The sequence below is a fragment of the Montipora capricornis genome, chromosome 9 (genome assembly GCF_036669925.1).
Source record: "Montipora capricornis isolate CH-2021 chromosome 9, ASM3666992v2, whole genome shotgun sequence".
In the NCBI taxonomy this organism is placed as follows: Eukaryota; Metazoa; Cnidaria; class Anthozoa; order Scleractinia; family Acroporidae; genus Montipora; species Montipora capricornis.
Window position 1 is genome coordinate 45,011,342 of NC_090891.1, and position 17,500 is coordinate 45,028,841.

The following is a 17,500-nucleotide window of genomic DNA, read 5'->3' on the forward strand; positions in this document are numbered from 1 at the left end:
GTGAATGTCATTGACTCATTGACCATTTGACTCATAAATCATGGGACCTCACCTCAGCATGATATAAATAAGCTATCCGACAAGATTTCACACGTGCTAATCAAAGATAACAAGTACGTACTCAGAGTCGAAGAAACAGTTAGAAATATTTCGAATTTATCTCCCTTGTTAGTAAAGCAAATGTTCAATCTAACCATTGGTCGCGCGATTGCAATTTCCCATTAATTTGCGCGATCAGTGCGTATTCCAAACCTTTGGTTATCATATGAATAAAACTGCAAGTTCAAGTTTTTAAACCTTTTCATCATTATTCCACTTCGATTACTCTGCCCTCTTACCGAAATGAATTGGGAGAACCGAAGGTTAAAAAAAGATCCTTTGGAAGAGAGATTTTTTCGCGTCGTATATTCGGCTGCTCAAAGTTCTGGACCAAAATATTCCTCTTGGCTTTGGTTGGTTTGTAAAAATTTCAATGGCAAACTCCGCTACCACTTTGTTCTACACACGGACCTTTTGATTTTCCAACCCTTGCGAAACATGTTGGTCCAACCGGGTATGTACACCTTAAAAGAAAATTGGAAATTTGTCTTTTTTTCTGTTCTTTCTGAAAGGATCTTCTGAACTGTATGCTTCCAAACTCAAGGCAAAGTACTTAAGCGATGTACCCATGTATTCGCCGATTTACGCAGCAACTGAGGGTTTGATAGGGATCAATTTGTGGCCAAAGGATGATCATACCTTCTACATCCTGGTTCCTAGTGCCATGTTTTTTGAATTTATTCCTTTGGAGGAAAGCAGTAAAGAACAACCATCGGTAGGTATAAAGCACTCCACATCGAATAAAAGTTTTGGGTGAATCTGAATCGGGAAGGACTCACGGTGACTTGGCGGTTTTCACGGTACGTCTTTGGCTAATCTATTCCAGGTTGAAGCTCCAGGCATTTCAAAAATGCCTTCACCCCAACGTCTCGCTGGTCATCCAACACCCCTTTTTCCTTGCCAAGCCGACGCCCCTCTGTGCACCTCAGTGACCATCTGTTGTCTTTAGACAGGGTAACAAGCCCTGCCCATTTCCTCTTATGACTGACTGTATCATTCTCTCTTCTGGCACGCTCGGGATTTTCCTTACGTGGTATCGTCTGCCTCAGATCTACGGGTAGAATCTTCCATTGCCCTTTGCGCGGATCCCTCGTGTAAGGGTGGAAGAAAAAGTGGTCTTATTGTGAGAAAACCCAACATTTTCAAGAAGCATTTTCGAAGGCATGTGCGCACGGTTTCTGCCTTTGCTTTTGGCTCGTTTTCATCCTACAAAAAGGAGATTTCCTTAAAACAAACGATTTTTTTGTTTTCAAGTAAAAATTTGGATCGATTCATGACTTGCGGCTCGTTTGGCACTCCCTTCTGAATTTGTTCGTGTTTTTGCTCTGTCAAAAGCCATCAATTTCATGTGATAATAGGTCAGGCCGACAAGAGATAAATCGATTTCCGTAAAGCGATCTTGATCCGCCAGTAAAATGTTCAGAAAAAGTGGGAGAATTTTTCTTGGGTGAGTAGGGTGGGACATTTGGAATCGATGCGTGTAAATGTGTAAGTTGCATAATGATCAATGTATCTCTCTCCGCGTTTATTTTATTAGACTGTCTTCCCTGAAAACGCGGAAGTGGGGAAACTCTATGAACTGGTGGTAACGAATCTGAGTGGCTTGTATCGTTACAGAATTGGTGACGTTGTCAAGATTGTTCGTTTCCATAACAACTGCCCTGTGATCGAATATCAGTATCGTCAGGGACAAATCTTGAACGTCAGGGCAGAGAAAACCTCGGAACGAGTCTTGTACGATGCACTTACATCCGTGCTCAGTGACCTTGGACAGCGGTTTCGTTTGGTTGATTACACATGCGCGGAAAGCATTATGTTTGATGAAGAGAGCAGACTGTTTGGAGATGACGAAAAGAGTGTGGCTCCGTTTTATGTGGTATTTTTGGAGTTGAGTGAAGGAGGGCTGGAGGAGGAGGAGAGAAAGGAAATCCAAACTAAGGTAAATCTGGTTTGGATTTCATGTTTCCTGGCGCTCAATTTGACTGCATATTCTTGGTTTTTAACTCGTGTAATCCGCGGCCATGTTGCGTTTTTACCGAAATGAAGGGAAACGATTGCATTAGAAGAGATTCCATTTCGGAGGATTAGGTTAGGGCACCATCGAGGCAGCGGTGACATTCTGTGAAAACTGAGAATATTGGTAGCGAATATTTGATTGGTTCTCTGAGTTGTTTACGCTCTTACTGATTGGTTAAAGCAGGGGCCAATCACTGTAAAGACAAAGAAAGGTTCATGTTTTCTCACAGAATTATTTTTGTGTTTTCGTTGTAGCTTGACAATGCCCTGTGCGAGATCAGCTATGTGTATGAATCTTTTCGGCGGAAAGGCAGCATATCAGGTCTTCAGTTGTTCACTGTCAAAGAAGGAACATTCAGGGAACTCAGAGCGCATCTTCTTCGTGTCAACCCTGCAGCGACCAATCAGATTAAGATACCGCGTGTTGTTAAGAGTAAAGAAGCCCTGAACGTTCTTTTAAAATACATTTAGTCTTTTCCGTTCATTGCATGTGCAAAACGAGAAACTAGCCGTAGTTTGGTTTTCTAAATTTGAACTATAACAATACTTAAAATGAGGGTTGTACCTTGTAAATACGCGAAAATAAATGACCTTAGGTATTACCTCTACAGCTGTAATTTTGCGAGTTGTGCACCGAGGCACTGATCGCGCAAATGAATGAACAATGATGTCATACCTTCCAATGATACCTTTGTCGACATTTTCCTTCATTAAAAAGCTTTTTAATGAGCACTGGTTTAGTTTCAGTTGTACGTAAACATTGGAACATTCGCGTAGCCAAGTTTTCTAACAGTTTGGCATGGATTTTCTGAATCATTTCCAAGGACTTTTGTGGGAGACGCGATGGCCTCATGGTCAGTAAGCTTTACTCCGGATCGAGTGGTCCGGGTTCGGGCCCTGGCCGGGGACATTGCGTTTTGTTCTTGGGCAATACACTTTACTCTCACGGTGCCTCTCTCCACCCAGGTGTATAAATGGCTACCGGCGAGTTTAATGCTGGGGGTAACCCTGCGTTGGACTAGCATCCCATCCAGGGGGGAGTAGAAATACTCCTATAGTTGCTTCGTGCTACAGAAACCGAGATAAGCTTGGCTCGTAAGTAGACTATACCTTTATCTCCAAGAACATTTTCTCTCGACTTGATCACTGAGTTCTGGAAGGTGCATGGAGCACCATCCTCAGTTTGTAAAACATTAGAACATGGTCTTTTTCGGATAGCTAAACGGCTTTTCGAAATAATATATTAGGACAACTGCTAACATATGGATACGCAGATGTGACTCTAGACAGTATCAAGCGCTTTTCAGCTTTAACGTCCCAGTTGCTGGTGATGGTTAGAAAGAAGGCCGGTTGCTTGGCATTGCCCGAAAGGAAATTAGAATCTCAGGCAAGAATCGAACCTCCGACTTCTGAAGCCTCTGAAGTCGAATGCTCAAACCATTGAGCTGCAAAAACTCTTGCGTGTGAACTACCTTATGATAGGAAATTAACGCTCCATGAAATTCGGGTTAATTCGCGCTAATTATGTTGAGCGTTATTTTCCTCGACATTAATAAAGTGCAGCGTTAATTTCCGTGCTCATAATTTTCAATTATAATCGAAGGCCTGGCTACCACTTTATGCCAGTTTAGTTTTTTCGTAAGATCCCGTGTTCAAGACCCGCTCTGACCACTCGTTGAATTTGATCCTGGTAGTCCCTGGTTCAACTTCCCAGCTGCACTTGTAAATAGCCAACTGGTTTGCCTCCGGCCAGTTGGGATTCATGCGGTAGCCTCGCAGCTCCTACAAGGTCTCACCTGATATGACAGTTGTTGTTGTTGTTGTTGTTGTTGTTATGTTCTGTCGTTTCGTTGTGTTTCATTGGCCCTGAAAAGCCCCTTGGGGAGCGGTCAATTAAGTATGTATTGTATTGTATTGTATTATCATTATTAGTTAGGAAATAAAGTTGACGAGATTGTGAGTCGGACGCTGAACTTGGATTTCCTTGAGCTTTTTTAGTACTTTTCGGATGCTTTGCCAGTTATAGGGCAGAAATCTCTTCACAAACATTGCTTTTGTTATTCAAATGTGCTGACCACAGGAGCAAAAGACCCTTTATTTCAACAACCAATGAGGCTCTGGTTGGCAAATTAATGACGATAGGTGACGCTAATGATATCTTTCCTATTCAAACTGCAATTTTTCGGACCAATCTTATTAACCGAATTCGAGGGCTTCACTGTAAGTTAGACCTTTTTTTTTCCAGTTCATTTTATTTCGCACTCTAGGGAAAGAAATTGAATTGGAAAACCAAGATCTCGTAACTTGCTGCACGATCCGAGGGAATGAAGTAAGTTAATAGTAAGATGTATCCCTCGCTCAATGTAAAGGAATCCAGGTGGTCCTCGAATTCCAGATCCCAGCACATGGGATTCCGGATCCCGAGTCGTGGGTTCCGGATTCCATAGAACTGGATTCTGCATTCCATACAATGGATTCCGGATTCCACGCCCTGCGTTACCGATTTTGCTGGATTCGGGATTCCCTCCTCGGAGGGCTCATGTGTGAAGGGGAGGACTGGACCGAAATAGTACTTGGCGGGAGTCGTGAAATTTCAAACAAGTCACGTGTATTCACTTGTTCCACGTTGGTGGGACAAAATGGCGGAGTGCAACATTCTTCGATTTTATAGTTTCCCTGGATTGTCGCCAGGACGACACAGTGTTACTTTGTCCAAGCTGAAATCAGTGTCTTCTCGTTTCACAGTGAGTGACCTATCGACTGAAATATGCTATAATATCAGTGTGCGAGGAAATTGCCTGAACTCTGATGAACTTGAGAACTTGATGTGGCTGTTGAACGATTCTTTCGGGAAAGAACTCGTCCGTCAAACTTCGTTCTTGGATGAAGTCACAGAAACAGACAATTGCGGCAATGTCTTGATAGAAATCGGTCCAAGACTTAATTTTTCAACCGCTTGGTCAACGAATGCCGTATCGATTTGTCACTCCATAGGGTTGGAATGCATTGATCGAATCGAGAGATCTTGTCGCTATTTGATTCAATTGAGCCCTAAAGATGATTCCAGTCAAGTCACGAAGGAGGACGAAAATACGTTTGCTGCAAAACTACACGATAGAATGACGGAGTGTCGTTATGAAAAGCCGTTAACGAGTTTTGAGATCAACGTACAAACAGAAGAATGTTATGAGGTGGATGTATTAAATGAAGGTCGCCCAGCATTGGAGAAAGTTAACCGACATCTTGGTTTGGCATTTGACAATTGGGATCTAGACTATTATACCAAGTTATTCAAAGAGAGGGTTTTCAGAAACCCAACCAGCGTAGAGTGCTTTGATTTGGCACAGTCAAACAGCGAGCATTCACGCCATTGGTTCTTCAAAGGAAGATTAGTAGTTGATGGATATGAACTAAAAGATTCTCTGATGAAGATGGTGATGAGAACACAGGAAACAAGCAATGATAATAGTGTTATTAAATTTAGCGACAACAGCAGGTATGCATGGCTAGAAATATCAAACAGATTGGTCTTTTTGCATTATGCAAGACCATTGTGATTTGCAATTATGTTGAAGGACTTGGTGAAATTTTATCCATGGTAAGAAATAATTTATCTTTTTAGATTGTGACACAGGAATGCTCTGAAAAAAACCCACATGCTCTTTTTCACGAGTTGAACCTACATATAAGAACAGCCAAATTAGTTATCTGAAGGTCGTAGGTTTGACTCTGATAAAGGAACACTTGCATGTTTTCCAAATATCCTTGAGTCACCATCAGAATAACAAATACATCTCTTCATGGATTCATTTCGGTAAAAATTTATCAACTCGTTTACTACAGTTGCACTCTTTTGACAATTTTGGTCCCAGTGGTATGATGGGGCAATAATAATTATTATTGTCACAATGGTCTCAGAGGTTTTTCTGTAGCTGAGAGAGAACTGCAAAGCGGTGAAGACAATTCACCAAGCAGGGAGAAGAGAAAAACCTCTGGTTACCTTGGACTTGAATCTCACTTTCATGCAGTCAAACATGTCAAATTGTTATTACGAAAGGGACCTATGGCAATTTCGCAATCATGCGTCTTCTCGGTATTACCAATCATACGAACCAATCATATTGATACAGAGATGTATCCAGGTTTTCAAATTTGGGGGTCCAGCTAATTAATATTCAAGAATTAATTCAATCTATTGCCTCTTAATTGCTGCTGCCGTACCCTTTCAGATTTCTAAATTGCACAAAAATACAGTCTTGTCCCTCCCCATGAATATGTACTTAAAATGATCAATTTCTTTGAAACTGTTAAACACCAGTTGATTCATTGATCAAAATGTATGGGCTGTCAAAGCTCCATTGATCACATCTGAAAACGTCTCGAGGAATCCGTATGCTCTAGGAACTGTTGGCTCCGGTTGATAAATTATCTAGATCTATCTCCACAGCAAAAAAAATAATAGAACTGAATCTCAATTTTTCGTAAAATAGCATCATTTATTTTAATAACATGTGAGGTGTAATATAGAAACAAAAGAGTAAACACATGTAAGTGGTCGATACACAGTTCATCGTCAGCCGGTGTGGCTGTGACCTCGCCATGGCCAATGTGTTAATAATAATCAAGCAACTGAATACATTCAAGTTTCATGTTCAACACGTTAATTTTAAATTTACTCCGAAAAAGTTGCATGATTTGCAAAACAGACAAGTTACGTGCAAAACAAGAACCGTGCCCGGAATTAATGTCAACAGGGTCGTACAAAGCAAAAATTTAACATACTTCATCGTTGGATTCTCTGTCATTTCGCTTACAATAAGCAAACTAATGCTTCACATTTGCTTGGAAAGCATGCAACAAACTGAACTTCAACTGGAATGTTCTATTATCACTGGCGGAAGATCGAAAGTGTCGCCGATTGTCTCGCCTAAAAAACAGCTCAGATCATGTCACGCAACACATCAGAATTCAAAACTTAACTCTTCAAGCTAGACATATTTGTTTGACAAAATGAAATCATTCGACTACAAAAATCCGAAATAACAGCTTACCTTGAAATTTAAGGAACTCAATCATTTCTCCGTTGTGAGGAATGGGAATGTTCAGTTTCCTTGTGAAATAAGCTGTTTCTGGCATTCGTAATTTGCATACACTGTAAAAATTCGACTAGTAGACTAAATATAGTTTCACTGTGTCACGTGCAATACACAGTTGTAGCATCAGATGAAATGCTCTCATTCCAAGTTCCTAGAATTTCTTCCTTTTGAAGTTTACCAAGTCCTCAAACGGGTGTTGAATCCAACAACAATTTCTTCTTCCTCTAAATAAACACAAACTGACCTTCTGACCTCTATAGTTTTCAACTTTTCCAGACCAAGAATCAAAATCTCACACACAAGCTTGCTTCCACAAAACATAATTTTTATTATCAGCGAGAAAATGAAATGAACAGCAATGGATAAAGGCTTTTTACTGATTGTAATGGAGAGCAGTATTCAAATGTTGTCGAAGACTTGCCTTGCCTCTTTGCTCAGTGCCGCCAGTGTGAGCGGAAGATACGCACAACAATATTTGAACAGAATTCGTGATTCCTTACATTGTAGTCCAAGAAGTTATTTCCTCATTTTCCAGGAATGATAATTCATTAGTTCTGATCGTTCCAGCCGTTAAGCGAGGAATTCACAATTTCGGTACTCTTCTCTTATATGTACACCCCATAATAATGATCTCCAATGGAAAAAAGATTACTTTACACAGTCAGAATTCAGAATTTCGTGGGCCCTGAAAATGGCGACTGAAGTAATGTGGGCGCGCAATGTAAAGTGGGTGAACAAGGCTCGTTATTATATGGCTTGTGTTTGTAGCCGATATAACATGCGCTTTGATTGGCTAATTGTGACTGAATTGTAGGGCATTATTCTCCCGTAATGCCCACGGGCCGATTACGGGATTGCAAAAACAAAGCAAAAGGTAATTAAAAAGCCACATAATAAACTACTTACTAACTGAGCTAGCTCGAGCCGTACAGGGGAATATTGGCCCTCGGCCGTTTATGTACGGACCTCGCTGCGTTCGGTCCATACTGCCACGACCTCGGGCCAAAATTCCCCAGTACGGCCCTCGCGCAAGGTTAGTAAGAAGTTATTAAGATGTTAAATTACTTATTTAATTGCCATGTTGGGTAATCAGCCATGCTTGGCAAATTCAAACAAAAGAAGGGGAATATTAACCCCTATAAAACGTGTATAGTGCATGTTTTCAAGTGTTTCACATGACTAAAAGATTCGTTCTTTTTAAATTTTAGTGCTATAAAGGGTTATGAAGTTTCCCTACTATTGCCGGAAAACCATGGAGAAGCTGCCAAATTTCAATTAAAGCAAAACTGCACAAGGCACATCATCTTCACAGCTGAAACCCATAATTTTCCAACAGGTAATCCCCAACACTGTAGCATGGCAGGGTAGTTTCAACTGAAACTACACATGTAGGTATTAAAAGGGCTCCATTCTCTCGCTAGGGGATCTTCCCCTCTAATACACATGCACTGTACTAACAAGCACTCCTCAGTTCATTTACCTGAATTAACTTTTGAAAAAAAAAAGCCCAAACATAAACCTTGTTGTTATACGTTTCGATAGTTAATCTTTTGAGTTGACATCAAACCCTTCCTCTTGACTGTTAGGCGTGGCACCATTTCCGGGAGCAACAACAGGAACTGGAGGACGTATAAGAGATGTACAGGCTGCTGGCAGGGGAGCACATGTTGTTGCTGGTACTGCTGGCTACTGCTTTGGAAATCTTCACATTCCAGGTATTTTATTCATTAAGTTAACACTTTTGCTTCCACAGAAGTCGCTGTAAAATTAATGTGGTAATGACTGAATTAAAGATAAATTAATTGTTATAATTATTGAAGATCCTTCTGGAGGAAGTAGGGAACATAGTTTCCTGATTCATTGATAGTGACTGAGTCGAAACGTGGTAGCACATTGGAGAGGCTTTGTGAGAATTTAGGCTTCTAATAGACTGCAAGAAGTCTCTCTTTGCTTGAAAATATGCCAAGAACGCAAAACAACTGATTGAGCAAGGCGATATGCAAGTGGCAAAGTCGTGAGAAGTGCGGGCGCAGCCTTTTCAGTCTTCCTCCTACACCCATGCTTCTCATGGCTCACAGCTTTGCGACTAGCATATCACCTTGTTCAATCAGTTCTTTCAGCAGATTTTCAAGCAAAAGAGAGACTGATTGCAGCCTAGGCTTCTAATGAAAGATTTAACTCAATCAAGGTCTGTCAGTCTGCGTGTGTGTTCCCCTTCTAATTCTATTTCCACAAGTGACAGACTGGAAATGCAAATAATTTATGATTGTTGAAATAAATGAAACTTCGTTGCTTTGCCGATGAAATATAAAATTTCTAATAGGTTATGAGCTTCCATGGGAAGATAGCAAGTTTGTGTATCCAAACAACATGGCTCCGCCTTTAGAGATCGCTGTAGAAGCAAGCAATGGGGCTTCAGATTATGGAAATAAGTTTGGAGAACCTGTTCTTGCTGGATTTGTCCGATCTTTTGGAATGATGTTGCCAAGCGGGGAACGGCGTGAATGGGTGAAGCCAATAATGTTCAGTGGTGGAATTGGAATGATTGATGATGAAGGAGTCATTAAACTTGAGCCAGCAAAAGGTGAGAATATCACATGTACACTGTATTCAAGGTTTCAAGGTTTTATTTGCCATGATTACATATAATGTATCCGATTTAATACAAGAAAATACAAAAAAATTGTAATAAAAGGCGAGGAAGCCCATAAAGAAACTATAAGAGCTTATGGAGCTATGGGCTTCCTCAAATTAGACTAAGAAATTAAGTTTAAGATAGCACTGGGACGTAATACAATATATTATTAAAAAGACGAAAGAGTGCACACACACACATTTATCCGCAAAAATACAAAAGCGTAAATACTTCGAAGAATTTGATGCTACTAACGATAAAGAAGAAATCTTTTAAGGTTTTTGCAAAACTGAGCGGCAGATCCACATGACTTAATTTGACTGTCAAGAGAATTGAAAAATTTAGGGCCTTGGAAGCGGATTGAAAGTTTTTGTATATTAGTTCGAACTAATGGAATATAAAAATTGGAATTGGTCATGATGACCACTTTTCACAAGGCTTGAGTATTTCCAATACAACAAAATAATGTGTTTTTAGTCAACAACAGCTATAGCTTGATATAAGAGAACATGATACTTGTCAAGTTTAAAATTTAAAACAGATCGGGAGGATGCGGCAAGGTGGCCCAGGTTCGATTCCCAGACTTGACATCATATAATTATAATAATTATGGGTTGGGTTTTTTCGTTCTTTACTCTGCTCCGAGAGATTTTTCTCTGGTTATTCTGGTTTTCCCCTCTCCTCAAAAACCAACTTATGATGTGATATGAGTTGATTTGATTTCTGTAAATTAGTGCCCCACCAATACAGTTGACACTTATAATAATATTATAAATAAAGTTCATTGTTATTGTCATAATACATAAATATTGCAATGGTAATAAAATTATTATTATCATTCATCTAAGTTGCTACAACAACAAAGGATAATACACTATTAAATAATAAATGAATGTAGAGTGAACCATTCCCATCTTCTACTAATAATCAAGGCTGTTGCCTAACAGGAGCCCAGTAGCCTGGGGCTCCCAATGAATAGCTCTGGGTGCCTTAATTTTTCACAGCAACACCTTTCACTTCATATGTTGGGCTCCTAAGTTCTCAGCATTTAGCTCTGACGGCCCCTTTAAAATTTTCTTAGGCAGCGGCCTTGATAATAATAGTTCTTTTACCAATAATTGGGAACTATTCACCGAAGTGGAGGTGGCTAGTGGCGGATATTTACCGAGCTGCAAAGCGGCGAGGTAAAATTAATATCCACCACTAGCCACTGACACTGAGGTGAATAGTTGTTTTAGTATATACCAAAACAGTGAGATAATATAGAACAAAAAGATGATTTTAACTCATTTACTCATGCAAAGGTTACAACATTTTCGGGTCCAAATCCCATGCAAATTGCTCAGAGGTGAATGGCAAAGGATATCCAGAGTTTGAGTAGCCAAACAGCTACCGCGTTCAACGCTATCCACTGTTTTAGTATATAATAATAATAATAATAATAATAATAATAATTATTATTATTATTATTATTATTATTATTATTATTATTATTATTATTATTATTATTATTATTATTGTAACATCAAGATGTGGTGCCTGTGGTATAGTTGCTCTAGTTCATTCATGTCTTTTCTTGAAGGCATGTCAGTAGTCAAGGTTGGTGGGCCTGTGTATCGAATTGGTGTTGGTGGAGGTGCAGCCTCTTCTATCCAGGTTCAGGGAGATAACGAGTCAGAGCTGGACTTTGGAGCAGTTCAACGGGGGGATGCAGAAATGGAGCAGAAGCTGAACCGAGCCATTAGGGCCTGCATTGAAATGGGTTCAAAGAATCCAATATGCAGCATTCACGACCAGGGAGCAGGAGGCAATGGTGAGAAAGCATCTAACATTAAACCTGTCCAAAAACAGGAAATCTTTTGCTTTAAAGGGAACCTTCACGTCAACAAAAAAAATAACTTTAAATCACAAGAGATAACCTGTACAGTCAAATCAGTGTAATTTTTTTTCAAAGAAGCATTTGTATCCAAATTAAATAAGTTTTGGAATCACCTATTTTTGTTTTCAACTTTTTGGAGGAAAGCCATCTTGAATAACTTTGGCGTATAACAGTTGCCCTGTTGTCATTGGACAAAGGCTCTTAGTGTTAGGACAATAGGGCAACTGTAAGACATCACACTTTTTCAAGATGGCAGCGACCTGGAAATTAAAATTGATACAAACACTTTTTTAAAAACAATTTTTGAACAAATTTGTTTGGAAACATTGTTTTCTTCAGTTTGAGCTTATTCTGTAGTAGGAGTGGAGGTTCTTTTAAGGTACTGGTATACTTTAAGCCTTTCAACCCCAGAACCTACCTCCTATGACAAGTAAATCATGTGATGTAAATAGTTACATTGTGACAGTAAAGTCTATAATTGCCATTCTTCGAAGGAAAGGGTTTAAATTGTTGTGTGGTAAACATTCTTAATTTTTCCATTTTGGCCACCTTTGGATTTCAAACATGTTCTATTGTGCTGGGTAAGAGTTTAAATCGGTCAAATGTGATGATAAAAACGTTTATTTTCTTCTCGTTTTTGCTAAGCAATGTTTTTCTTGTTTGGACAGGTGCAGAAAAGAAAGTCATGTTTGACGCACTCATGCATGCTTAGTGTATACAATGTACTTTGTTTGTATCTATGAATATATTATTGTTGTGTACTCCTAGTCACATTAAGATGGCCAGCAAAGAGAATACCAAAGTTGATCTTTGAGAAAATAATACTCAAGAAATGCAGCAGCAAAGCTTAAAGAAAATAAAACTCACGCAAGGAGCTGGATCAGCCTATCCATAATATTATGTTTCCAACAACCGAGATCATTTCTTGTCAGTTTGTGAATGATATTATATTGAAAATGTCATTTCTGTTTCAAACTCCTTACAAAGCTCTGAATCTTTCTTGTTTTCTGCTTTTTCTTGCATGTTGTAACACTTCAACTAACATTATGGGCTTTACACATTGTCTTCATTTACAGTTGTTGAACTTTGCATTCCACCATATTTATACATCCCTTGATAAAATCTGTTTAAAGATGTTGTATGCGGTTAGGTAAAGCATCAAAACATGGTTGGTTGCATTTGATGTTCTGTTTGGCCAGGTCTTTGTTCTTAAACAAGTTATATTAAATATTACTATATACTAAAACAGTGGATAGCGTTGAATGCGGGCGCTGATTGGCCCGTCAAACTCTGAATATCCTGTGCTATTTACCTCTGAGCAACTCGGGGGAAAAATGGCGTCCTGATTTGCATCCATGACAAGCGAAGAAAACATCCAAATTAATTTTTTGTGCTGTATATTATCTTACTGTTTTAGTATAAACTAAAACAACTATTCACCTCAGTGTCGGTGGCTAGCGTTGGATATTTACCTCGCCGCTTCGCAGCTCAGTAAATATCCACCACTAGCCACCTCCACTTCGGTGTTAAATATTATTGCTACTGTGATAAAATTTGCATCTTTCCTATCTAAGCCTTTTTAAGATATAAAAATATAGTCTGTATGAGAAGAAAAATGCTGTTATCTATTTTCAAATATCTCTTTTTGTTCCAGAGATATTCACGTTTTTAAAATAATTATGCAAAATAGCCAAACGATGATGTCATATACTCAGTTGACTGAATTTTATCAAATATGATGAAAAAAGATATCTCAGCCAGTTTGTTTTGGAAATGCTTGATTCTTTGCAGTAAGATTCTAGTAGATGTGCTCCACAATATGAGTATGAGCATACCAGTTTTGTTGCCATGGCAACATACTGGGTTCCAGACCTCCCTGATATGAACAGCTTTGCTGGCCACCTTTGGCGTTCTCTTTTGATATTTGCCATGGTGCCTCATCTGCATGATCCTGCAAGTATATCAATGTTAGGTAGAGTTAGTGTCCAAAAATATTGAAATTGGGTTGGAGGGGACTGGAAAAGAGTGAGCTGCCATGGGAACCAATCTCTATATACTCGTAGGTGTGTTGCCTATAAAACTATTAGCCTACCAAGTTTCAATGGTCTCTGCTGCATATTGACTGAGATAGCTCTATTTATATACAGTGTACTTGATGTTATCTTGGGTTGAGTGAATGACGTCATCAGTTATCTCATTTGCACATTTTACACATTTTTCTAACTTAATATCTCCTTAACCCATTGACCCGTTGATCCGTGTAACGCCAGACGATTTTACTCGTGAATGGAGGCGGTCCAGGGCAGCTTTGGTGTCAATGGTTAACCAAGGGAAATACCCCGGTATTTCCAATTGGTAACAAGGCTGTGCTCTAACAGCGCCCAGTTGCCTGAGGCGACTAACATTTGGCTTCAGGTGAGTGAGAAAAATTACCCAATCGCCCGGCCAGGCACTCTAGCTTACTGTATTTCTAGCAGATAAGGCAGCTAAAAATTTTAATATGCTGGTGGTTACAGTTTACGAAACCTCTCAGAAAATTATTTTTTCTCGTACAAAACAATCAGTTCAAAGGCCGTTCCACATGATTTCGAATGTAACATCCGTGACTTTGCATGTGACGGCCAGGGACCCCACGAATTTCGATTCTTACTCAAAAAATAGCATCGAATTTGGAATGCGGAGTTTGGCATTTCTCGGTTATAGTTTTAAAAAAGAGTTGATACTTCTGCTCTGACAGCGGTAAAGCGCGGCAGGCAAAGTGGTGCAATTTACTTTTGTGTAAACCCAGGAATCGCAGTTTATGCAAATTCAATATTTTTACGATTTTTCGCGGCTGCGCCTGTTTGGCTAAAATACATTTAGGTTGTGGTTGTTTTTCCCCTGTATATGAAATAACGAAATAAAAAAAGGGAAAGAGATCATGTTATTTATTGTTGTTTTAGAAACAGAGCGATCCCGCGTTGTCGTTGGTTAGTGACAAATCATTGCGTGCCCTGAACAAATAATGCTGTGACTGGACAGTTGCTTCGACCGAATCCACAAAAAGCTCATAACTGTAAACACTGTAAACACCGTTTTGCAATCTTTCCTGGAATTCTACACGATAAACCTAAAATCTGATCATAGTAGCACTTTAAACATTGAGTATATAAGACCTGTATCTCAAGTTTACTGACAAGACTAGTACAATGATAATAATTAATTTATATTTATTGTTCTTACTTGTGTTTGTGGAAGGAAGCCCTGGTTGTTTTGAATGATGAATACTCTGTAGCATTTGATCCTTTTGCTTCCAATATTAAGCTTGGTGGTTTCCCTAGAACCTTCTGGTTTTCATCATTGCGGTTCTGTTACAGCTTACATACACTTAAATCTCAACTTGGCAGCAAGATGAGCTTGTTCGAGTCATTTACAAAGGCATAATTAATAAATTATTAATAATATTCATTATAATTCAACTAAATATTATTTTGCTCTCTCAGGGAATGTTTTGAAAGAGATATCAGAGCCTGCTGGAGCCATTATTCATGTCAAAGATTTTATCCTTGGTGATCCAACTATTTCTGTGCTTGAGCTGTGGGGTGCAGAGTATCAGGAAAGTAATGCTTTATTGGTACACGAGGAAAACAGGCATGTCTTGCAAAGCATTTGTGACAGAGAAAAAGTGCCAGTGTCCTTTGTTGGCCAGATCACAGGTGAGTCAGTACACATAATTATTGAGATCAAATTTGTAACCCCTGTTACATGTACTTTTTCCATCCATCAACTGACAACCAGTGGCTCAGTTGGTTGAGCAGAAGATTGCAGGTTGAAAACCCCAGTCAGACCAACACTCAGTTCTTTAATTAAGAAAAATAACTGAGGAGAAATGCACTGCCATTGTAGTTACATCCACAAATGGTTACCAGTAGACTTTGAAGTCTTCTCGGATAAGGTCTATGAACTGTAGGCCCAGTCTCTCAACCCTTCCTGTCGATCGACACTGTTGTTAAATTATACCTGAGAAGAAGTCAGTCAGTCTTGAAAAACAAAAATTGATTAGCAAATTGAAGAAACTCTTTCTCAAAACTTGAAAAAGTGAAACCAAAGTTTACGCTAATCCTGGTTTAGTTAATTGGCTTTCGAACAACCGGGCCCTGTACTCGTAAGTGAGAGACTCAAGCTATTAAGTATTGAAAATGATAAAAATCAACTTGAATCAAATCTAATCATAAAAATGTTGCGCAGGTGTTAATGGGAAAACCTGTAAAAATTGTCTCTTGGAAAAGAGAAGAGGACAAAGTCATCTCATACCAGTATGCTTTATCATCCAGGGTTTGAACCTGGGTGACATTGAAAATAGGCAAGTGCAGTATGCCCCCTTTCCCCCCCCACCCTCCATTTGTTTTTCATTTTAGAGGACAAGAACATTATTATTATATGCCATAAAAAGGTGTAAAGGGCAAGGTGATTGTTAAGACTATAGAAAAGAGAATTTTGATGCATGTTAGGAGATCACCAGGTCATTTTCAGTCAAATCTGTTTGTGTACATTGGTACCAACTCTTCTTGTTCTCAACGATTGCCCTGCAGGTGATGGAAAAATTGTGTTGGAAGATGATACTGTGTCCTCGAGTAATGGTCTGCTGCTAGAGGAAAACGGTGTGCCAAACAAGCGACAGCGAATAACTCAACCTGTGGACTTGGAACTTGAAGTTGTGTTGGGCAAAATGCCACAAAAGGTAAAAAATAATATTATTTTATTGAAGGGCTCCTGTTTGTGTTGTGGTTCTAAATTTTTCTTGGTTTAAATTTTCAAACAAGTTCAATTTTGATTTTTCTAAATGTCTAACTAACAATATTATTCCATGAGCACATATTGGATATGAGATGATAGAAAGGTGCTTAGCACCAAGTTAGCTATAATCATTTTCATAATTATTCAACAAGCGCGAGTGGAATAAGTTGTTTTATCAATAACGGTCACAAATTATGGATAAAATCTTCCCTACTTTATTTTTTAAGTACAAGAAAACTGATGTGTGCAGTTACGGATACATGTATTTGTAGAGCATGGTATAATAGCTTATAAAAATTATACCATTATGGCTAAGCCAATTGAAACACTAGAGATGCATGATCCAGTTTTTAATAATAATTATTCATTATGTTAATCCAAAACAAAGAAAAATCAAAACTGGTTTAAGGACGGTGCCCACTATTGTTATTGTGCATACAATTCTGCGCATCTCGAGATATTCTGATTTCCTATTGCTAGTGCTTATTAATACAGGGATATTTTTGTGCAGTTCAAAACTATGCAGAGAAAGCAGAACTTTGCAAGTGATCTTGGTATCCAAAAAGAAAATTGGGGGTAACCATGCATTTTTCAGAGACAATTGAGCTTCAATTTGGAAAAGAATGCCTTACATTGCTTTGTATTTTAGAACTTTTTACAAATATTGTTGATTAATTATCTTCGAAAAATGACTGGTTACCCCCAATTTTCTTTTTGGATTTCAATAATACTTGCTAAGATCTGCTTTTCCCGCATATTCAGTAAACCGCGCAAAAATACCTTTGAATTAGTAGGCACCGTCCTTAAATCACAACACCTACATTATTATGTAACAGCTGCAAACTTGTGACTTTTAGTTGTTTTACTTTGCCTGGATTATGTTACAGACAAAAAAAAATTGTGACGCAAAAGGCGTCATGACTTTTTTGCGTCATCTTCCAACTGCCTTAATTGACTCGCACACAGGTTGCCTTGTCCAAAACCACAGGGAATGAGGTG

General features: G+C 38.9%; 2 protein-coding genes across 2 annotated transcripts in view; both read left to right on the top strand.

The window, feature by feature from the left end:
* Positions 1 to 2,845, top strand: part of LOC138016427 (GH3 domain-containing protein-like) — a 9,562-nt gene extending 6,717 nt beyond the window's left edge. Inside the window, exons 5-7 of the mRNA XM_068863568.1 lie at positions 612 to 814; positions 1,637 to 2,038; positions 2,371 to 2,845. Of these exons, the coding sequence (XP_068719669.1) occupies positions 612 to 814; positions 1,637 to 2,038; positions 2,371 to 2,586 (821 nt within the window). The 3' untranslated portion in view covers positions 2,587 to 2,845. The remainder of the gene's footprint in view (positions 1 to 611; positions 815 to 1,636; positions 2,039 to 2,370) is intronic.
* A 1,890-nt stretch (positions 2,846 to 4,735) lies between these two features.
* Positions 4,736 to 17,500, top strand: part of LOC138015320 (phosphoribosylformylglycinamidine synthase-like) — a 19,265-nt gene continuing 6,500 nt past the window's right edge. The window contains exons 1-7 of the mRNA XM_068862313.1: positions 4,736 to 5,611; positions 8,420 to 8,547; positions 8,798 to 8,926; positions 9,535 to 9,795; positions 11,429 to 11,659; positions 15,208 to 15,420; positions 16,297 to 16,445. Coding sequence (XP_068718414.1) covers positions 4,755 to 5,611; positions 8,420 to 8,547; positions 8,798 to 8,926; positions 9,535 to 9,795; positions 11,429 to 11,659; positions 15,208 to 15,420; positions 16,297 to 16,445 — 1,968 coding nt within the window. The 5' untranslated portion in view covers positions 4,736 to 4,754. The remainder of the gene's footprint in view (positions 5,612 to 8,419; positions 8,548 to 8,797; positions 8,927 to 9,534; positions 9,796 to 11,428; positions 11,660 to 15,207; positions 15,421 to 16,296; positions 16,446 to 17,500) is intronic.